The sequence below is a fragment of the Python bivittatus genome, unplaced genomic scaffold, assembly GCF_059951505.1.
Source record: "Python bivittatus isolate LINGU-HERP-01145 unplaced genomic scaffold, Pbiv_v1 ctg000700_np1212, whole genome shotgun sequence".
NCBI lineage: Eukaryota > Metazoa > Chordata > Lepidosauria > Squamata > Pythonidae > Python > Python bivittatus.
Window position 1 is genome coordinate 50839886 of NW_028277098.1, and position 24196 is coordinate 50864081.

General features: G+C 36.0%; 1 protein-coding gene across 1 annotated transcript in view; it reads left to right on the top strand.

Moving 5' to 3' along the window:
• The window catches only part of ERI3 (ERI1 exoribonuclease family member 3), a 285277-nt gene that overhangs the window by 4849 nt on the left and 256232 nt on the right, over positions 1-24196 (top strand). The window contains exon 2 of the mRNA XM_088154304.1: positions 15070-15341. Within this exon, the coding sequence (XP_088010430.1) occupies positions 15093-15341 (249 nt within the window). The 5' untranslated portion in view covers positions 15070-15092. The remainder of the gene's footprint in view (positions 1-15069; positions 15342-24196) is intronic.

The following is a 24196-nucleotide window of genomic DNA, read 5'->3' on the forward strand; positions in this document are numbered from 1 at the left end:
TTGAACTGAAATATGTAAGAACTAATTATTGAGTATAAAATATTGTCATAAACTACAGTTTAATATGAATATTAATGATAATTTGGGGAATAAAATATTAGATACATATTAAGAAAGAAAAATATGCAGAAGTATTTAAGTTCCATATTTACTTTGTAATGTATCTGCTTTGGGGTATAATGGATGATATTCGTCATTGGCTGAAAGTTTACCTGTCAATATTTGGGTGTTAATACTATATTTGGGAGTCTAGTAACTATAAGCACAGAGCCTTAATAATAATAATGATAATAATAATTTATTAAACTTATATTCTACTTGACTCTCAATGACTCTGGGTGGCTCAAAACAATCAAATAAAGAAATTACAATAACTATCATTATAGTATGGTAGAAAATGAGGAAAATATTTTGGGCTAGGGTGTACATATTTGTGCTAAGAGATAATGTGATTTGCTTGTTTTTGGCTTAACATTTAAGTCAGAAGGGGAATAAATCAGAATTTGAAATAGCATTTGTTGGTGAATTGTATGACATATAAATAGAGAGTAGGGGGTTGGTTATGATTGAATTATTTATTTTTGGTTTGATTTTATATTCAGCCTAACCCTAAGCTTTTATCCAATTCACAGAAGTGGAAAGCAAGAGCTGCTAAAAAAAAGGAGGAATGCAAACTTGGTATTGGCCAAACAAGTCGCTGTTACTTTGCACATCTGCAAGACTGACTCTGGCTTGTTCAACAAATCATGTTTAAAACAATCTGTGGCTTAACATTGTTTGAATGTAGCTATAGATTTGGTCAGTATTGTGTTCTTTAAAATACAACTGAAATTACAGCTGCATTTAAATAAAAACTTTAAAAAACATTAGATTAGGAAGAAAAAATCAGTGTAGTGTATTAGCATTGTTTAAATGTTATCCTCAAACTAAAACTTTTATTTACAAATTATTTTTATTTGGATACTTATAAATATTCTGATACATAAAATATGAAGAACAAGCATTTCCATAACATTTCTTTATTTTCAGGGGGAAGCCACACTGACTGTTTGCACATCATAGCAAGTGATAATCTGTGATTTATAAAACCACACTACTTAGTTTTCACACAACATACTAAGTGAAAATAATTCAAACTGGATTATAATTTAGTGTAGGCTTTGAACCCAGTCAAAGACTTCAGAAACTGAAAGAAGTATGTATTTATTCTTACTATGCATGCTTTCTCAAACTTGTCATGTAAAACTAAGTAATTTCAGTTTAGGAACTGTCCAGTGTTACTTTTATACTTTTGCACCCATTCATTCTATTATTTATTAATTTTGCAAGACAATGCAGTTTTGAAAATAAACATTTTTTGTGAACAGTTTTCTTCCCCACTTGGAGAAGTGGCACTTACTTTGTACCTCCATCAGAGTTGGGCGGCTATAACAAATTCAAATAAATGAATAAATATCTTACCCTGTCTATACATATGAATTTCCTCTGTAGCTCCTTAGTAGGTACATCTTTTTTATATCCTAAAACTTCATTTTTATTAGACATCATGTTATCACTTAACATGATGTCTAATGAATATGTACTCATTTACATTTTTGGGAAAAGGTTGCCAAATCAAAAAAAAAAAAAAGAGAGAGAAATTATGTGAAATTATGTAACATTTTTAAATGCATGTGCTATAGCAGTCTTCCTCAATATATTATGAAGTGGGGTTCATAATATATTTTTAAATTTAGTTACGGTAATTGAATTGATAAGACCACATATCTCATTGTCATGACTCTGGGTGGCTAACAACAGTTAAAAACACAACATAACAACATAATAAATACATAATCAGTAGCCAAGATAAACCATAAACAACAATCTGCACAATCGGCTCACAGGCTCTGCCATACATTGCAACACCCATACCATATATGATGATTCTTTACCCATACCAGCTTGGAATTTTGGGAGTTGCATGCTCAGTACATTTAGAGGACACCAATCTAAAAAAACTACTTAGGCTACTTAAAAACTAGGGTTTTTAAAACTGATCTGTTTTTATGCAACATCAAGGATCTCTAATCTTACTGCACTTAATATTTGCTTATTATTAATTTATTCCTAAAATAATGTCATTCTTTAGTCTGTTGGCACATCAAACCCTCATTAATATCAGGATCTTGGATGCTGGATTTGTTGCTAGGAGTTGCCTAAAGGTGCATATGGTGATATGCCACAATAATTCTTGCCTTGTTCAGCGTTTGATTTTTCCTAATACTACTATAAATGTTGGGAGGTCTACTATAAAAGTGAAGATAATTAAGTCCCACCTGCTGGATATAGGCTCCTTCACACAGAAATGATTTTTGTTGCAGAAAATCATGCATATTTGTTAATGTCAAAAGAGGTCCAAATTCCATGGTGGAACAGATTGGTTTTTATCTTTTTTCCAGATATGTTCCCTGCCCTTTGTCTTCTTCCTCTTAAATCATTCTTTGTTATTATATCTAAGTACCTAAATTACCAGAACATTAGTTGCTTGTCCACAGAATAAGCAATATTTTTCAGCTTGTACAACCTTAAAGTCTGAAAAGGATTCTTAAGTCAAGGAGACTGTACTCAGATTGGCTTGACTCTTGCATGTCATGGATTATAGAGGAAGCTCGACTAGTCTAGCAGATAGTCAAGAGTGAATAATTTCAATCACCCATTTTCCTGTGAGGATTCTATCTTGTATAAAAACTCTGAAGGTTTATTTTGATCTCCCTATTTTGAATGAGTCAGTGTCAAACAATCTGAGTAGTGTCCCAAGTTCAAGAATTGCTGGATTAAATTGATCAATTTCATTTGGCTAGTTTTGGCTCTTGGCCAATTTAGTAGATGATTTTCATTAAAGGCTAAATAACGGAAGTATTGCCTGTTTGTTGGCCTTGGCTTTTAAGAGCATTGCGGTATTATATTTTACTCCATCTTGCTGTGCTGGACAGGGGGAATTATTTGTTGTGTTTTCAGTCCTTTGAAAAAGTGCTGTGACTTTAGGCTTAATTCATTGACCTGTTTGATTTTATTCTATACTGTTATATTTACATAGAAGAATAGATTTTCATTAGTATGTTGATGATTCTCTATCTAGACAAAAGAGAAATGTAATTCTTTGGGAAGCCTTCCTGTCTAGGGATTGAATATTAGCCTGGTCTATATGTGTTAGCATTTTACTTAAAAGTTCAGGTTCATGGTTTGGGTGGACAGGTGGCTGTGCTATTAAATGTTCAGACAGTGCCTATGTCTAGAAATGCTTTTGTACCCTTTTGGTTGGTGCATCATTTGGATCTACTCTTGATATGATCATGCTTGATCATAGTCATACACATTAGAATATGGATTCATTTATATGCTGAAAGTCTGATTTTAGTTATATTGGTTGGTGACTGGGCCATAAAGGATACAAAAATTATCTGGAATGTCCTAATTTTTATTAGAGTCTGTGCTCCCCCTGCCCTATGTTCCCTTGCAGTAATTGACTGTAGGATGATGTCAGAAAATACAATTGAAATGAATTTATCTCCTTTTTGTTGAAAATCAGCTATTGGAATTATCTGTCTCATTTATGTTCATATACAGTGGGGCAAAAAAGTATTTAGTCAGCCACCAATTGTGCAAGTTCTCCCACTTAAAAAGATGAGAGAGGCCTGTAATTTTCATCATAGGTATACCTCAACTATGAGAGACAAAATGAGAAAAAAAATCCAGAAAATCACATTGTCTGATTTTTAAAGAATTTATTTGCAAATCATGGTGGAAAATAAGTATTTGGTCACCTACAAACAGGCAAGATGTCTGGCTCTCACAGACCTGTAACTACTTCTTTAAGAGGCTCCTCTGTCCTCCACTCGTTACCTGTAGTAATGGCACCTGTTTGACCTTGTTATCAGTATAAAAGACATCTGTCCACAATCTCAAACAGTCACACTCCAAGCTCCACTATGGCCAAGACCAAAGAGCTGTTGAAGGACACCAGAAACAAAATTGTAGACCTGCACCAGGCTGGGAAGACTGAATCTGCAATAGGCAAGCAGCTTGGTGTGAAGAAATCAACTGTGGGAGCAATAATTAGAAAATGGAAGACATACAAGACCACTGATAATCTCCCTCGATCTGGGGCTCCACGCAAGATCTCACCCCGTGGGGTCAAAATGATCACAAGAGCGGGAGCAAAAATCCCAGAACCACACGGGGGGACCTAGTGAATGACCTGCAGAGAGCTGGGACCAAAGTAACAAAGGCTACCATCAGTAACACACTATGCTGCCAGGGACTTAAATCCTGCAGTGCCAGACGTGTCCCCCTGCTTAAGCCAGTACATGTCTGGGCCTGTCTGAAGTTTGCTAGAGAGCATTTGGATGATCCAGAAGAGGATTGGGAGAATGTCATATGGTCAGATGAAACCAAAGTAGAACGTTTTGGTCTAAACTCAACTCGTCGTGTTTGGAGGAGAGAGAATGCTGAGTTGCATCCAAAGAACACCATACCTACTGTGAAGCATGGGGGTGGAAACATCATGCTTTGGGGCTGTTTTTCTGCCAAGGGACCAGGACGACTGATCCATGTAAAGGAAAGAATGAATGGGGCCATGTATCGTGAGATTTTGAGTGAACACCTCCTTCCATCAGCAAGGGCATTGAAGATGAAACGTGGCTGGGTCTTTCAGCATGACAATGATCCCAAACACACCGCCCGGGCAATGAAGGAGTGGCTTTGTAAGAAGCATTTCAAGGTCCTGGAGTGGCCTAGCCAGTCTCCAGATCTCAACCCCATGGAAAACCTTTGGAGGGAGTTGAAAGTCCGTGTTGCCCAGCGACAGCCCCAAAACATCACTCCTCTAGAGGAGATCTGCATGGAGGAATGGGCCAAAATATGAGCAACAGTGTGTGAAAACCTTGTGAAGACTTACAGAAAACGTTTGACCTCTGTCATTGCCAACAAAGGATACATCACAAAGTGTTGAGATGAACTTTTGATATTGACCAAATACTTATTTTCCACCATGATTTGCAAATAAATTCTTTAAAAATCAGACAATGTGATTTTCTGGATGTTTTTCCCCATTTTGTCTCTCATAGTTGAGGTATACCTATGATGAAAATTACAGGCCTGTCTCATCTTTTTAAGTGGGAGAACTTGCACAATTGGTGGCTGACTAAATACTTTTTTGCCCCACTGTATGGATTTGATTTGTTTTACTTATAGTCACCTATAAAATTTAAATATTGGTATTATGTACAAAGATCCCATAAAGCTGAAATTCATAGGCTATTTTGTCTCTGTGCAAAAATTAGTTGCAAGCCTGAGTATCATTAAGTGTTCATAATTGCAGGGCAGATGTTATACATAACTCCTGGAGCAGGTGGGGACAGTCTGTCTCAATATTAGTGATTTGAATTATTCTCTTCTCCAAGCTTTTGTTCTGATCTCTCTTTCTCTCTCTCTCAAATGCATATTATTCCATTTTCTTTCCTTCTTACTGTTTATCCAGATTCAAACTGTATGATAATCTTCCAGTCATTCTTAGTAGACTCTCAACAAACAAGCTAATATCATGGCTTATTTGAACCAGAGTTTATCAGGGCTGAATCTTGCAATCTGCTTTCTGTGCCAGAGGTCAACCATAATTTATGTGATATTAATACACTAAATCAGTTTCTCGTACTGAAGGGGTAGTTCCCTCAGCATCCTCCAGCTTTCGTTGATATGGCATGGTCATATACCACAGGACTAGAGAAATAGAAAATAGTGCCTAGATTTTTAAAGGACATAATGTATTTCTAGGTAATGTTATTTGAACACATTACTTTCTAGAACAATTGAAGACTTTTATAGTATCTAATTTCTATGAAAAGTTTGGTGGGCTCTAATGCTGCTTTCAAAAACATTTTAAAATCTAAAAATCTGTTTTCTATAGCAGATATCTTGTTCCTCCTTAACTAGTATAAGTGGTATTATTTCTAGAATGTGTCCACTTAACCAAATGCTACACATTTTTTTTTTTGAAGATACAAGCTCTGTCTTTACACTAAAATACAGTTAGACAAGTAAAAGACAAGTTACACAAGGGAAAGGGAACCCTGAGAAACATATCAATGTTGTAGTGCCAGATGGAGAGGTGCCACTTCAACAGAATTTCAGTGACAGTCCTTTTTCCCCCAAAAGGAATTTTGGTGTTTATTTCTGTTATTGTTAAAGTAAACTATGCTATAGATGTCAATATTTGTAATGAGTATTTTCAATCTGATCAGCAGAATATCTTGTACACTGTTGCTAGATTTACATATGGTCTAAGCTATAATGTGGTTTTAGATTTAGCTGAGCATGATGTGCAAACCCAGTGTTATATCTGAACCAGAATTCGTTTTGTTCGATACATAGTGATTAAAGCAAACCAGAACTTTGTATCGTACATAAACCTTTTTTTTTCTGATTCCTAAAAATTAATCTGATTTTGGGAGAGTAGGAGAAAGGAATAAGGTATGGTACTACTTCAGAACAAGTGTACTTCCATCAATTTTTAAAATAAAAGGTTACAATTCCAATTAATTTGTCCAGATCTCTTCATTCTCAAGTGGGGAGTGGAAAATCTGCTGTTACCATTTAGGGCTGTATAAGAACTTACTTTTAAAAAAGTTCGACTATCACCCAGATGAGACCACAATCAAATATAATTTTTATTTTATTTCTCTCTTTATTACCATTTTCTAAGTTATTAAAATAAATATAATGCATGGATATATGATTAGCTCATAACTTCACTTTTTTTGTAGAAAATGCTTGGAGAGAGAGGGACTGTGTCTTTTGGCCCAAGCCCTCTATAGTAGTAGGAGAAAGTTTATAAACCTTTTACAACTGTCTATAGTCATGCAGTGTTGTGACCTACAACACAGTGTAAGATTTATCTAAATGATATTAAAAGATGAGATTCTGGTTAAATAAACAATACCCAATGTAATGTTTAAGTCAACATCCACTGTCTTTGTTGGGAAAAGAATGTGAGACTTTACGTTTAGTAACTGGTGATACCTCTTTTAACAGCAATAACTGCAACTGAATATTTCCCAAATGTATTAATCAGTCCCACATATAGCATCAGCTTGGAGGTATTTTGGCTCATTTTTTGTCACATAACTATTTCAATTCATTGATAATACTGTATTGGGCTCTTACATGAATTGCTTGCTTTATTTCATGGAACAGCATTTCAGTTAGGTTAAGCTCAAGAGTTTGATTTGGCTATTCCAAAATGTGAAATTTCATCTACTTCAGCCATTCTATTGAAAATCACTTCTGTGCTTAAGATCATTGTGCTAGATGCTGCATTCATTTAAGCTTCAGTCAAGGGTGAATACTTGACATTCTCTGGTAGAATTTCTATATAATTCAGAATCCATTGTTCCCCCTATGATTTGAGCCATCCTGGTCCTGAGATTTCAAAGCGGCCTCAAACCATCATAGAGGTAGTCCTTGTTTACCGACCACTCGTTCAGTTACCGTTCAAAGTTGCAACAGTGCTCAACAAATGGTACTTACGACCGGTCCTCGAAGTCCAGCTATTGCACCATCCCTGCAGTCACGTGATCGTGATTCGGGCACTTTGCAACCAGCTTGCACTTACGACAGTTGCAGTGCTCCATGGTCACGTGATGGCCATTTGCAACCTTCACTGCCAGCTTCCCACAAGCAAAGTCAATGGAGAAACTGGCAGGGAAGATCACAAGTCACTCCAGTAAGTCCCCCGCCTCACTGCGCCCGCATGGTGCAGCTCCCCACTTCTCCCAGCCTCCCTTTGCTTGCATGGCACAGTGCCCAATTTCCCTCAATGTCCCTTCACTCGTGCAGCGCCATGCCCTGGTTCCCCTGGCCTCCCTTTCCTCATGTGGCATGGCACCCTCCTTCCCTCTGCCTCCCTTCGCTTGTATACAGCCTGCGCTGGGCCTCCCATGGCCTCCCCCACCCCTCTACGGCAGCCCTGTGCTCCTTACCTGGGACTCCTGCTGCTTCCCACTTAACAACCCACACATCTTGGGATTATGATGGCAATTGGGACTGCCAGGATTGTTGTCGCTAAGCAATGTGGTCATGTGACATCACATTTTACAACCACATCACTTAGCAATGGCAATCCTGGTCTCAACTGTGTTATAACCTGAGGACTATCTCTACTGCCATTTCCATGTTTCAGGATTGGGATGAGGTTCTCTGTTCTTTTTTATTTGCTTCAGACATTTGTAATTGATGCCAAAAGGTTCCACTTTTGTTTCATCTGTTTACAAGACATTGTTCCAGTAGCCTGCTGGATGATCCAGGTGGCATTGTGCTTTCTAGAGAGCAGCGGTTTTCTTCTTGGTATCCTTCTATACACAGTACTCTTGTTTAGTTTTTTCCCTTATGGTGGACTCATGAACACTGACATCAGACAATGCAAGAGTTTCTAGTTTTTTAAATTCTTAAGCTTATAGTTAATTTTTCTTTTATTCAGCAATGAAGGTAAACTCACCAGGTGGCTTTTCAAACTTGTCATTCTGAAGATCTCTAATGTCCTTAAGGTAATTGAATAGGTAATTTCCAAAAGTGATTAGAAAGTGAGTTAGCGAATTCAGTGTCCTTTAAAAGGCACCACTGCGGTTGAGAGCATGATAGTTCCCTTTATCTCCTGGTGTTCAAACCTGCAGGAAACTGCTGTCCTGTGGGCTCTTCATGAGGAGCAGCTGTCTGGAGCACAAGTGGACTTATCTGGAGAGGTTCTGTGGGACTGGTCTACTCGCTTGTCTTTCAGTCCTAGCCACGGTTGTTGTGTCTGTTCATTTGGAGACATCTGAACTCGCCATTCCTCATTCAGAAGGTCCCAGAATCTCTTTATCTATTAAAAGGGTTTGATAAAACTGTGATTATATTGTAGGTCATAGTGCTGCAGGATGATCGCTAGTTGAAAAGTGTTAAAAAAATTTATCGCTATGGTGTATGGATAGAGTAAAAAAACTAAAATGGAATACATGTGTATATTAGACAATGCTTCATGCAGTGGGAACGTAATATTTGTGTAGAATATTTACATGGCAAAAAGAGGCATTTTTTTCCAAACATTTTCACATTGTAAGTGCAAATGGATAGGTGGAACAGAATAAGTAGGTGGATAAGATAGGTAGGATGAAGTTCCATTGGGGTTTTATCCATTGGAGATTGGATCCATTGGGGATTGGTTCATCAGTCCTGTTTTCTCATCCTTCTACATCATCAGCCACAGCCCTAATTTTTCATCTTTCTACATATGGTGACAGTTTTTAAAAAGGGTTTTGATTCGGGACATAGTGGTAACTAGTGTCACTATAAAGAAAAAAAGTAAGATTCCTATGATACAGTAATGATAACTTATTCTGGTTATCAGGAGTGTCTGAAGTGTAATGTAATACTCCACTTGTTTGGTCTTGCAGTATTTTATAAAAGGTTTCCATTTGCAGTAATTACCCCAAAGGCAAGATATATGTATATAATGTATGTATGTGTTATCCCTCCTTTCATTTAGGAGCTAAAGACAGTATATATAGTGCTTTCTTCAAGTCTGCAATCCAGTACACACTTACTCTTCACATTGAACTTAATGGGTTATATTTGGATAGACATTTATCAGCATCACAGTCTTAATATTTGTCTCCTACTTTTCTAGGTCAATAGTTCTTAAAATACTGGACGCAGGAAAATTGTTATACATTTTCTTATGTTACTTTGCTGAATCTGTTAAAGTACATGGTATCTAGTTATATTTTAAAATAAGAATGGTGGTAGATTGGGTGCAGCAAGACCTCCATTAAATGATGTACCACTTGGGTGGAAATGGTGTCCATCCTAAAGTCTCTTAAATCCAAATGTATATATGTGACATAATTCATATGATTTCTGCAATTATATAATTACTTTTTATGTCATCACCAATTTACATTATTTCCATGATTATGTAATTCTGTAAATGATGTAAATTAACACAAATGACATTATTGTCAACTGTCTGAAGAGACTTGTGAACCAATGGACTTCTTCGTTATTTGGGGTTGAAACCCATAGGCAGCTTTGGTCTCTTGCATCCTAAGTCTGTTAAATCAAGGTTTCATTGTAATACAAAAGTCTGACCTCTTTGGGCCATTTTGAATGGTTTGTTTTGTCAGAGTGTATAATCAGACCAACAAATAGTTGAGAAATATATGCATCAGGCCTGTACATTGCGGAAAAATGATTAGAAGGAGGTGGTTTGGAACAAGATTGTGTGGCAACATCTGTTTAAAGGAGCTGTTTCTTTGATGTGCCTTATGTTTATATGTACAGTTGTGTGATTTGTACTTTTGACCCCATGCATAAACTGGAATTCAGTGCATGTGTTCTGCACTGAATGTTGTGATATGCACACAGGTTAAGGAAATGTAAATACATTTTCATGCAGATTTTTATTTTGATTGAATTTGTACATTGATGAAGAAATGGGCTGAAATGAAGTCACTCTTGGAAATTTGGCATTTCTTTTAATACCAGAACTTTTGTTTATAAGGATCTAGATAAATTTGTGCCCTTTTACCTTTCTCTCTCTCCCCCCTCAAAAAAAAGTAAGCACTGTTTATGGAGAATTATGGACATCTGTTCATCACTTTTCTACCATGACTGTTGCCAGATTTCAGAATTGTTTCTGCCTAGCGGAGTAAGCAAAGACAGAGACTTGCTTTCCAAAAACATGCAACAAAATGATGGTGTGATCATCAATTCAATAGTCAGTTCAGTAATTTTTACAATTCAATTTGTTTCATATTCTTTGGAGAGTAAAGGAAATTTGTCTACCTTTCTTGTGCCCTTCAAGGCAAGGTTTATTCATTTATATGCTGCCTTTCGCAAAAACATAGAACATTAAAAAAAATTGAAGGACAATGTTTTAAAAGGCTAGAGAGTTGTGTCTTAATTCCATTCCTAAATGCTGAAGGAACAGAGGCTCTGAAAAAAGATTCTGCACTATAGCAGTGATTGCAGGAGTATACCCTTTCTTCCCTTCCCAACAACTGGGCCTCTATGTTTTCATATGTTTTTCAGGGATGCCTGAAGAGGGCTCTTGAACAGATTAATACATGGGCAGATTCATAGTGAGACAGATAGTCTCAGTCCAAACTATTTAAAATAAGCCAGGGGAACCTTGCAGCTACACTAAAACCTTGATTTTATCAACCTTCATTCAGCAGATTTTGAATAGAATGGACAAAATAAGAATCTGGATGCTTTGCCAAACAGTGGTCAAGTCCATTGTTTGGCAAATCAGTCTGGACAATGTTTGTACATGTTATATAATTTATGTAAGTATTCTATAAGTATGTAAACATTGTGTAAATTTTGAATAATTAGCGTGAATGCATAAATTTGGATTTAACAGACATTTGGCTTCAAGAGACATCCTCCCCCATACCAAATAGTGTGGAAAATTGAGGTTTTAGTGTACTCATTCCTATTACCTGTGCTGACTGGAACTGATGAAAGTTTCCATATTAATGTATTAAGATCATGATCTTGTGTACCATTTAGGCTAGTTGCTATATGTTCCACATATGGTATTTTTAAAATGCTTTTCAAGCTTCATATTAGGTAAAGCACATTCCTGTACTCTAAATATGATGTAACAAAAGATGGATTTCTGTTGTCAATTCAGGCTGACTTGGAAATAATCAAAGGTTATACATTCAATTTAGCATACCAACAGTCCACTACTGCCTAAAGATACACGAACAGCACAGAATCAAAGTGTAGTATTCACAGTCCATTTCTGTCAGACCAATTCCTTCCGCAACACCTTGAGTTTCCCAAGCTAGTCTTTATTCTGACCAATAGCACCCTGTCATTCAATCTCAGTTGGTTCACTTTCATTTAGCATAACTGTCTTGCTGTTCAGTAAAACATATTGGCAAAATGGTGATATGCGTAGCTGTATGGATAGAATTTGTTGTATTTACTGGATAAAATTGATATAATGACTATGCCTCCCCCTTTCTTGTTGCTTTTTTGTATGGTGTGGCTTGGGCTTTGCCACATATAATACTAGTGAAGCTGTTTTACTTGAGAGCTTTAATCTGCCTGATAGCCATACAGCTATGCAGCTGTGCAGCTTTGAAGATTTAAAAGCACCTTTCTCAAATACATGTTACTCCATCATGGGTTGGAAGTGACTGTTACTAACTTCTGTTTGCCAGTAATGCATTTATTAATGACCATAAACATTTCTAGATAGAAAGATAATAGTTACAGCCAAGAACTTCTACGATAAATATAATGTTATGCTACAAGGGTAGCTGTTTATCTTTTTTTTAGCTTATCTTTCTAGTTTCAGAGGTTTTATCTGTTACTTTATAGTAGAACATCTCTTATTTCTGCTCTTTCTCTTTTTTCCCCCAAGTATTTATGTCACATACTATGAACCAGTGTATTCCATAGGTATCTCTGCTTACCAAGTCCCAGTCTCTAGTCTATCCTCATGAAAAATGAGAATGTATCTAAAACTTCAAATCATGATGTGGGAAGTTACAAAGAAAATTGTATTTTCTCAGTGTGTTCATCAGCAGTTATCTTCTGATCTGGTCTTTTGCTGGTTTCTCAAGTAAATGCAACTTTCTTTGTTTCTCAAGGGATATTGTGTACCTCAGTAAACATGTATTTTGGCCTGTATAGCATTAATGTCAAGGATTTATGGATACAAAAAGAATTACAGAGTCTGTTGGGTAAATAAACCCTAATATTCACAATGGTCTCTTCTTCTTTGTGATTATATGTAAGTAAGATTATTCTGCTGTGCACAGTGATTTCCAAAAGGTGCTTGTTAATCATCATTCTGGCAGAAACACATTAATAATACATATGTCAATGGAAGACAGTTCTGTACCACAGCAACCCCCATCAACCGTGAGGAGATGCTACTATTTTTCCTCAGGGGATTTCCCCCTCTTTGGCAGTAAACTTTAAGACAAAGTACAATCAAGTAAAAGGTTGCAAATATTGATACCAATTATCCCAGATGGCTTGATAATAGTATTTTCTACCTGATGTGGCTGCAGAAAAGACAAATGCAATTTTGGATTGCATCAACTGAACTATATTTTCAAATAATCTGAAGTAATAGTTCCATTTTATTCTGCAACAATCAGACCCTGATCTTAAGTATTGCATCCAGTTTTGGATTCCACACTTGAAGATGATTCAGACAAACTAGAAGAGCTTCAGAGAAAAGCAACAAGGATGATCAAGGGAATAGAAACTAAATTCCATGAAGGAACTGGATGTGTTTGGCCTTGAAAGGGAAAGATTGAGGATATTTATAATAAGCACTCCTCAAATACTTGAAAGGGTATCACAAAGAAGGGGGTCAGGCCTTGTTCTCTATTACCTCAGATTACAGGACATGAAGTAATGGATTTAAATTACGGAAGGCTGTATCTTGTTGAATGCTATCAATGATTTCCTAACAATAAGAGCAATTGTACAGTAGAACCAATTATGCAAGAGGTGGTGGGCTTTCTTCACCAGATGTATACAAGCAGAAGTTGGACATCAACTGTCACAGAACCTTTAATGTGGTTTCTGGCACAGGACAAGGGGTTGGACTTGATGGGCTGAAGGATTTGAATTTAATGATTCTCTGCAAATGTTGTTATATGGAGAGCATTATGTAATATCTGGCACCTGAAAGCAATCTATATAATATTTATGCTTGATCTAAACATGTATTTTATAATTACTACCAGTTTAGTCATACAGTCATTAATGCAACTTTTTCAATCTCTGTTTCCAGTTCTGTACTATTATAATTTCCGTAATCTCCTAGCCAGCTGAAGAGGATATAATTTGTTGTCCAAAAAGTTTGGGGAAGGCTCCAGTAGTATCTAAAACTAAAAATCATTGTCTTAGACTTGCTCATGCAAGTTGTTATGAATGGCTTGAGCAGTGCTAGGCACATAAAGTCATAAGATAATAGTTTTACTCCTGAGTGCCTATTTTATAAGCCATTGCTGTGGAAGCAGTACATGTGTACTACTATTAACTAGACTGATTTGTATGATTGAAAGATTGTATTAGTCACATTTATATTGGAACTATTATTTTGAAATGCGGTTTAAAATAACATCAAGAGCAGTGATCACGGTTGTTGTTTTTTTCTTCAATCCCACTATCCCCCTAAAAAGTTCAGTGTAGCATTCTTGATCCATCCTATGTTGTATCCTCCTGGGTGGTTTAGGCTGGGAGAAAGTGATTTCATAGCTGAGTGAAGTTTTAAACCTGCATTTCCCTGGTTGATGTACAATACTCTCTCCATTATGATATAGTGGTCATAATCATTAAGTCTGAACTTGATCAGCCATAGTATTTGGTAGTGTGGTTTACTGATAGTTACTGATCTCAGTGTATGTTCTCCTGACAGCCAGTATTTTCTGGTTTGGGTGGCAAGTTAACACTGGCTTTGAAGGAGATTGTTTTTAGCGTGCATTTGGGAGGGATGTGTAATATGTAATCTGCCACTATTTTATTTCCATTTTAGGTTTTTCTCTCTCTTTTTTGGGTGCCTTCAAGTCAGTGTTGATTCCTGGCAACTGCCTGGACAAGTTCCTGCAGTTTTCTTGACAAGATTTTGGAAGTGGTTTGCCATTGCCTCCTTTCTAGGGCTGAGAGAGAGTGACTGGCCCAAGGTCACCCAGCTGGCCTCATGCCTAAAGGCAGGACTATAACTCATGGTCTCCCGGTTTCTAGCCTGGTACCTTAACCACTACACCAAATTGGCTCTCATGTCTCTTTTAGTAATTTGATTACTGTAGTTGTATTTTTTGCTACTTTTGTTAGCTGGTTTGGATACTATTGATGCAACATAGGGTAGAAGTGCTTTAAATGACTGCTGTGATTAATAGAAGCTAATTTCCAGCTTCTGTTCAAATAAAGAAGTAGAAGTTGTATTTCCTTGATGGCATTAAAATGAAGAATTTTATTTTTGTGGTGTGACCCCAGCTTCTTTTTCTTTTTCTTTTGAAGTTCCAGATGCTGCTAGGTGTTCAATGATCGTACTTGTCGGTTCAACAACAGCAAGGCTTCAGCTCAGATTGCTCCCAAGATCGAGGACTCCTCTGCTCTCCTTTCTGTTGTTTGGTGTTTTCCAGAGGTACAGCTCCACTAAAACCGGGAAACTGGCTTCTCACGGCTTTGCTTCCATGGCAGCAATGTCATCCTTTCCCCCACAGAGGTATCATTACTTCCTAGTGCTGGATTTTGAGGCCACGTGTGACAAGCCCCAGATCCACCCTCAGGTAATTATTTGGCTTTAGGTTGTCTCTCTTTTCAAAAATTTGTTTAAAAGACAATAAAGGGAGAGGTTGGATAGAAAGACTTTTACATTCTGTATTTTATTATCTCACATTTCTTTCCATTTTATAGATAGATATGATTGTTCTCATTTTATAGATGGATATGGTATTTGAGAGACTAAGATGATTCTAGAGAAAGTGATGTTGTCTCTTATTTCTTACAGCTCCCCCTTCTGTTTTCTCCTGCAAATTGATGATCCACTTCTTTTCCATTTATGTGAGGAGTCCCCAGGGCAACCTGAAGCATTTCTGCTTTTGGGCCTTCCATGCTGTAATGTTCTGATAATGTATTTGGTGCCCTTTGCATTTTCTATCTATTTTTCAGTGGAAATAACTAAAACCCTTAGTTTGCAAGTGAAATAATATTTGGTGTGACTATGCATCCTTATTTGCCGGATTCTGTAAAACAGCTAGGAAAACAACACCCTAGGTATTAAATTCCATTGTTTCCATTAGTTTCACAGAGATGTTAAATTACAAGCTTAAATATGTTTATATTGCTTTAAAAATAAGTTCCAGATGTTAAAGCTTGTAGGATAAACTTAGATTGCAGTACTGCTTCTGCCAAGCTTCTCACTGAAACTGGCAGTGCATGTCTTTTTCAAAAAATCTAGAAACTACATAGTTTGATTCACTTTTGTCTACTGCAAAGCCTTAATATTCTGCAGCTAAAAATAATGATTCTTCATATAAAACATAACATTGTTTACATTTAGCTGATTTCCCTAATCCGCTCTCATTAAAAATATTTTATTTACCGAACTCGAGAAAGGAATTTTGGCAAAAGTATAGGAAGGTAGAAGGAGAAGGAATATTTCCTACTACATTTGGAGGCAGTATAAGGGCCTAAAGAAATATGACAACCCTTTTTCTATTGATTACTATAAAAGAGGACTTTTCTGGTTTTATTTGCTAAATGTGAATAGTGCATATGCATCTTCTAGCTTTTTCACAGCAAAGCAAAGACAGCCATCAACAGGCACATAAACAATATCTACACACCATTCAAAAGAGACAATAAAAAGGAAAACAAAAGACCAGAACATCTCCTCACCAGCAATCATCACCCAGATAAGCAGAGATTAACACCAAGATTATCACCAGACATACAATCAGCAGTAAACAATACTCTAATCAAGGAACTACCAGAGGAAAAAAATAGAACAAAACAAAACCCACACCCCCACCAACAATGGCAGAGCATGCCACTGTATATAGAGAGAGCAAATCCCACTCCATTCTAGCACTGAATATGTTATCTAGCCAGGTAACGAAATGTTTGCAAGAAAACAACCAAGCTCAGAGAACCCCAAGGACTCCACAGTTCAACCCTGAGCTACACATATTCTATTCTATTAATATTATTTAAACATCAAAGGGAAGATTTTTTTGTATCTTGCATAGACCTACTTAATTTTAGTATTATTTGTAATCACTAGAAAGACCTCTAGTTTCACTTCTTGAGATCTGAATTGGAAAAAATTGTTAAATAAAAATGAGTTTTTTAGGTATCATGGTGATGACTGCTCATAGTTTTGTGTTTAAGTGGAGCTGTGTTTTGCTTTTGGGCCTTGGTTTTACGTGAGGCTTGCACTTTACCACCTTGAGCCAATATTGTCAGTCAGTGTGTTTCTTTTGACTGAAAAATTTCTTCCTGCAGTGTGTATAAATAATTGAACTATTTCTAAGCTTCATGAACTCCTCCTCCTGAAGCATTGCTATGTTCTAATAGGACAATAGTGTCTGAATTACAAAGTAGGGACAGAGCTCAGATATCCTTTCGTTTCTTTTGTGATATTCCATCCAGTTTTAGAAGTCATTCATGGGCCATAGCCTTGTTAAAATTTGAGGTAACAAGAGATAGGAGGTTTATGCTTTTCATTAACTTACTCCCAATTATTGGAGAAAAACTGAAAGATATTTGTTCTTATTTATCCTACTATTTTCAGCTCCTCTTTCTAGTTTAATCTGAAGAGTATTAATAATCTTGAGCTCTCCATTGTTACAGTTGGATCAAGCTATATAAACTGCTTTGAAGATATGGCTGTCTCTGTATTAGTTCATTCTGTTGAAAGCAGCTTACTTGAAAGAAAATGAAATTTTAGTTTTGGTTTTCAAACTCTCCTGCAGTTTTGAGAATTTTGGGGGAAGTGCTATTGACTTTTAAAAACTGATTTTACAGAAATATTTTAATTCTTCTCTCACTTGTTTCTATATGCACCCCTGCAAAAACCTGTCAAAGCTATAAATTTACACTACTACAATATTGTTGGATATGGGCTTGGTCTGTGTGCATTTTGATGCAAACTATGATGCATGTAGAGCTGGTTTACAGCTGGCAGTAAAAATGGAGCATGAGTGGAATACAATTACTGTAGTTTTAAAGAGCAATGTCCCCCAAGCCCTTCCTGTAGCATGTAACAGGATGTGCCATTGCAGCTTTGCTATATATTTTGAGGGTAAGATTGCTCATTCAAGCTGGATATTATTCATTTGGATTTCTTCAGCAATTGTATCCATGTAGTTGCCTTATCATTCAGTTCTCTGTCCAGGACAATCAGCTTACATTTCTGTAAAAATCTGTAGAGGCACTAAAAATACTTTATTCAAGATATGTTGCTAAAAATAAGAATTTGTTCTCTTTGTTAAAGTTCTGTTTCTTTACTGCTGTCTTCTTTAATATGAACCTTGAGAGCACTTTTAGAGATGGAGCTGATGGATAGAATGACTCAGGGTTTACCTAGCCTGTAATTAAAATGTTATAAGAAGCAGAGAGCAGGGTTTTAGAGCACTGGATCAAACTCAGTTTGAAGAGGAGAAACACCTGAACTAGCTAGCCTCTGAGCCTGTAAATGTCCACATAGAAGTTCAGAAACAAGGCATGTCTGTAGGAAAACCAGAATCCTAAAAAGGTGGATATATCCTGATGTCTTGGAGAATGAAAACCAGGAGTTGCACTTAAGACTGGTATATGAGATCAGGGCCTGTGTTTGAATATAAAAATGAAGAGCAAGCACAATATTTCTGGCATCTGAAATATTTAGCCTAGCATCATGCAGACCAGTAATAGCTGTGCTGGCTGGGGAATTCTGGGAACTATCTGGAGAGAGCACTCTTTGGAAAAGTCCCTGATGCTGGGAAAGATTGAAGGCAAAAGGAGAAGAGGACAGCAGAGGATGAGATGGTTAGATAGCATCTCTGAAGCAATGAGCATGAGACTGAGCAAACTCAGGGAGGCAGTGAAGGACAGGAAGGCCTGGCGTGATATGATTCATGGGGTCATGAAGAGTCGGACACGACTTAACGACTGAACAACAACAACAATCTGGAGGCTACTTATGTTGGAGAAGGCTTACGTAGATGGAGGTTGAATATAAATACAATAAAATGTCCTGCTGGACTACTTAACTGAAAAATAGATAAAGTTACTAGCACCAACTGTTAAAATCTTATGAAAAAAATAAAATGTCTTTGATATGAGAATTTCAAATAAACTTACTCCCCCTCCCCACCAAATTAAATATATTCATAAATAGAGATGCTGTGATTAGGCTTGCAGTGGAGATAAAAATACTGTCTTTCAAATTTACTCTGAGTGAGCTTGTAAAATGTATACAAGTAGTCCTCGCTTAACGACCACAATTGGGACCAGAATTTAGGTTACTAAGCAATGTGCTCGTTAAGTGAATCATCCTGTGACTGGACCCGATTTCACAATCTTTTTTGCGGTGGTCGTTAAGTGAACTACTGCAGTTGTTAAGTGAATCACTGGTTCCACATTGATTTTGCTTGCTGGAAGCCAGCTGGGAAGGTTGCGAATGGCAATTGTGACCCCGGGATGCTGCAACCATTGTAAGTGCAAGCTGGTTGCCAAGTGCCCAGATTGTGATCATGTGGGGATGCTGTGACAGTTGTAACTTCAGGCACTGGTTGTAATTCAATTTTTAGCGCTGTTGTAACTTCAAATGGTTATTAAATGAGGACTACCTCTATATTTGCTGATTGAATTAAACCAGCTCAATCTAGATCATTCCAAAAATCAGATTTCCTTTTCCTCTCTCATGAAGAGTGGTGTATTTGTATTTTATTTTATTTTTCTCTCTTTTTTTCTTTTTGTCAGAGGATGGGCTTTTTTGGTTTAGTAATTATTATTGAAGTCTGTCCTTGCAGAACTTGCTTATTGATACATTTTGAGGAATGATACAGAATTATCTTAATGTTCTTGGAGAATGAAGGTAAGATCTTTGTTGCTGCTGCCAGTCAATGTGGAGTTTGATGTACTCCATAGTGCTCTTGTGTTGCTGATATTCTCTGTTTTCCTTTGAGGCTGAAGGTTGCATTGCACATGTATGTATGTATGTATGTATGTATGTATGTGCTTGATTGCTTGCTTATTTGTATGTGTAGCAGATAATCACAATTATTCCTGGCTCCCATATTAGTACATTTAGTATATGTTTCTAAAAATGTGCTCTTTGTATTCACAGTTTTAGATTCTCACATAATACATTGAACATGTGAGCTCAAAAATCAGACTTTATTCTTTGCTTCTTTCTCTTAGTTAATTGCTTCAGTTCTGGGGCAGTTTTGATTCTTATATCATGGTAAGAGTCTTTCAGCACATGACCTCTTCTTGATAGATATGTCTCTTAATTTTCTTAAAAGCTTAATGTTGATTCATTTGATCCTTTTTTCTGGAAAACTAGATTCCCCCTTCCCCACAAGTATTAAGTTATGCTCATAAGTGCAGATGGAAATTATCTAGTTACAGTTTAATTTATTTTAAAAAATCTGCTATCTTTGATACATCAAAGGTGCTATGAGTTTGTAAAAAACCTTTGACACCATGACCAATTTTCCTTACAGCTTCACTTAATAGCTTGAAATTTGTAATAATAGAAAATGTTAAGTGCAACAGCAGAAAAAATGCATTTTTCCATAGAGATTTTTTTTTCTTATTGCAATGCTAGTTGGATTAATATTCAATAGTATTAAGACTAGTTTAATTGTTGCATAAAGCAAGCTTGGGACATTTAATAGTAAGAGAATATAATAGAAGAAGAAGGTGCTAGATGATATGCAGTGCTTCAAGAATTTCAGAGCCATATGCTTTGAAGGTACTTAGATTTATCTATGTACTATTACTTGCTGCAATTGTCTTGATTCAAAAGCACCTCCTTTTCTATTGGTAGCTTTGTGTAGTTGAGGTTATGTGATGTGTGGTGCTTTGGCTGTGATCACATTAAGCTTATATATCCTTATATGGTTTGTCTGGTCCTAATCTTTCCTTCAGGCATTGGAATTACTTTTTTATTAACATTATTATAAAAGCCACTTTGAAAGCATCTTCATATTATCATTGTTCATATTGTAGTCTCTTGAAATTCTTGCTGGCAGGCTTCTTGCCTGTGGCTACAGAGTTGTTTCCAGATATTCCTCATGCAGTGCACATGCACACATGTGAGTCTGTTTGTATACCTTTGGTCTAATGGAAATTATGCATAGAATGGCATTTCAGGCAGCTGATATAGTGCCAACACTTTATATAAATTTGCTCAGAGGTTTATTACATACTTATATACATACCTACTCATAAAGTTATTTCTTTTTGGTGTAAAAGCAGAAAAAGAATGAAAAATAATACGCCATAGTAATTAAAGACATGAGAAGAAAAAGTAACATAGCTAAAACAGTCCACATTCAACATCTTTTTTTGTATTTTTTTATCCTTGCAAACCTTCCTTGCTTTCATGATATTTAGACACAGTTTCATACATTGCCTTTTTTATTTTAAACTTCTTTTTTTCAGGATCTCATTATCTGCAAGCATGACTTTCTTGGTCTTCCCCTCCTTTTTTTTTTTTATATAGAGTTTTTTATTTTTTTACAGCGAACACAAACATACATAAACAAAAACATAAAAAACATAAAAACCATCTTCCATCTTATACCGTGTGTCAGCCAGTTACCAATCATTTGTGCCATCCTTTCATAGTCTTCACTCACCATTTATATAGATTCTCATGTTATCTATCCAACGTATATTTGTATATTTATCAGTTATCAATTATTAATCATTTATGACTAGTCTATCTATAACACCATTTATTACGAGAAATTATAGCTTTCATTATAAGATTTGTATCATTTTTGTCCATTGATTATATATATATATATATATAGTAATTTATATCAGTTTATCGAGTTTCTATTGTAGAATTTCCTAATCTATTACATTACTGTATCTTTTCGTCCAACCATTGATAAAACAAATCCCATATCATATAAAATTGTTTGTCTTCTTGCTCTCTAATTTCAAATGTCAATTTACTCATCTCAGCACATTCCATAATTTTCTTAATAACTTCCTCCTGCATAGGTACTTTTTCATTCTTCCAATTCTTAGCAAATACAATTCTAGCCGCTGTCAAAACATTTACAATCAGATATTTCAGTTCTTTACTGTATGTTTCCAGTATAATTCCCAGTAAAAATGTCTCTGATTTAAAGTCTATGTGTTGTTTTGTCATTTTTTCCAACCATGTGTGGATTTTAATCCAATATCTTTTGGCTTCTGAACATGTCCACCACATATGGTAATATAAGCCGGGTATCTGATGACACTTCCAACATTTATTGGACTTGTTCTTACACATTCTCGCGATCCTCGCTGGGGGTAAATGCCACCTATAAAACATCTTATACAAGTTTTCTTTATATGCAGTTGACATTGTCATTTTATAGTTTTGAGACCATAGTTTTTGCCACTTCTCTAAATCAATTCCATATCCAAAATTTTTCCCCCATGATTGGTCTTCCCCTTCTTGATGCATTCATTCTTCCTTCATGTAATTGTTTTGTGATTCAATTCTCATTTATTCTCTCCTTCAAAGTAATTCTTTCATACTGATCATTCACTTAAATTCAGTCTACATTCACTCAGGCTGCCTTATGAAGTGGTAACTTCTCTTTCACTAGGTGTCTTCAAGCAGAGGCTGGATCATCATCTGTCAGTGATGGTCTAGTGGATCTTGCACTGAGAAGAGGGTTGGATTAGATGATTTCTAAAGTCTCTGTGATTCTTTGATCCTGTCTTTTTTGGTTTTATCACACATACTTCTTAAGTATCTCATCCCCACCACATTCAAATTGTTTTTATGATTCTCTGGACATATTCGATGCCATAGATATTGACTTCTGCTGCTTATCATGGTTTTAATTAATTGAGGCTTTCATCTAGAATTTTTAATAAGATAGATAGGTTACCTGCTTTAGTCATATCTGTGCCATATGCAGCATTCCCTCCTAATGGTAAGGAGAATACGAGTCAATTTTGGCAACTAAGCTACAAGTGGATCCAAAGCACAGTTGTATCCCAAGCATGCTCATGCTATTCTATGCAAGCTAGTATCTCTAATTTAGAGATTCTCTTGCAAATCAGCATACCACCAACTAGGAGGTAAATGCAGTGTACATGCACATAATCAGGGATATATTGTTGTTGTTTACATGCCATTCAAACTCAATATTTGTGTTTTAGATTTTCCCATGTTTCTTGCATATTCTGTTCATGAGCCCTATTTTCCAATCTAGCAGTAGCTTACTAGCTTTTAGAAACCAACAATTGTAAAAGCATTGGACCAGGACAACAAAAGCTCAGTTGTAATTTTAAGCCCACTCACATGCTTGCAGCCTAACCCCACAGGGCAGTTGTAAGGATAAAATAGAGATGGGAAGGAGATGTATCTGTTATCTTGAGCTTCCTGGAAAAATATGGGATACATATATAATTAAATAAGTAGTTTATCTAACCTAATGCCCCATCTTTAAACAATATTCTATGCCTAATTCCTTAGAAAAAAGGATATATTGGACAATCTCTAACTGGGGATTCTACTTACTCTCAGTGTTTCTCATCGCATCCCATTTCTGGATGCTCTTCTCAGCATGAAGTAGAAACATCCTGAGTGGAAACCCATTGATGATCTTTATCTATTTGTACGTTTTTAATGAATCCATTCATTCTAACTTAAACCACTATATTGTGTCAAAATGAATATCAGAGATTATTGGTAAGTTTCATATTTGTGTATTAAAGTTGTGTTTTGGTTACAAATACAGAATGCTTCTTGATTTTTATTAAGTATTTTAAAAATGTATGTGTTACCTCTTTGTCCGTTTATGTTAGCTAAAATAAAGTGTTTGCATTTTTCAAACATGTTGAATAGCCTAACTACCTTCCTGTCATTTTTAAAACACCTCCCATACCCACGCTCATTTCTGAGAAATTGACAGAATTCACAGTGTGCTAAGTCTGCCTTCCCCAATCTAATTTACAAAATAATAGTTTTGCTGCTGTGATTTGGCTGTAGTTTAGATAGTGTGATGATATTTATGTTCTAGAATATATTTAAAGTTATATAGGGCTACCAGGGGATAGCATTTATTTATTTACGTATTAGATTTATAAGGCTGCCCAACTCAAAAAATGTGGCTCTGGGCGTTGTACAACAGAAAAACACATAACAAAGTAGAAAAAACCCAAATAACATAAAACAAACAGATTATATAAATATAAAAGCTTCTCATTAGGAAGTTGAGTTTATCACTTTTGTCACAATTGCAAGAACATAGTTTGAGAAACTAAAAAAGCATAGGATTCAAACTTTAACAATAACTTAATATCTTTGTTCATTTATTATATGGCAGTTCACTCTGTTCTTATTACTTGTTTATGGATATGTAGTAACTTTATCATTGACTTTTCTTGTTTCTTTACTTAAACAAATGGCATGTTT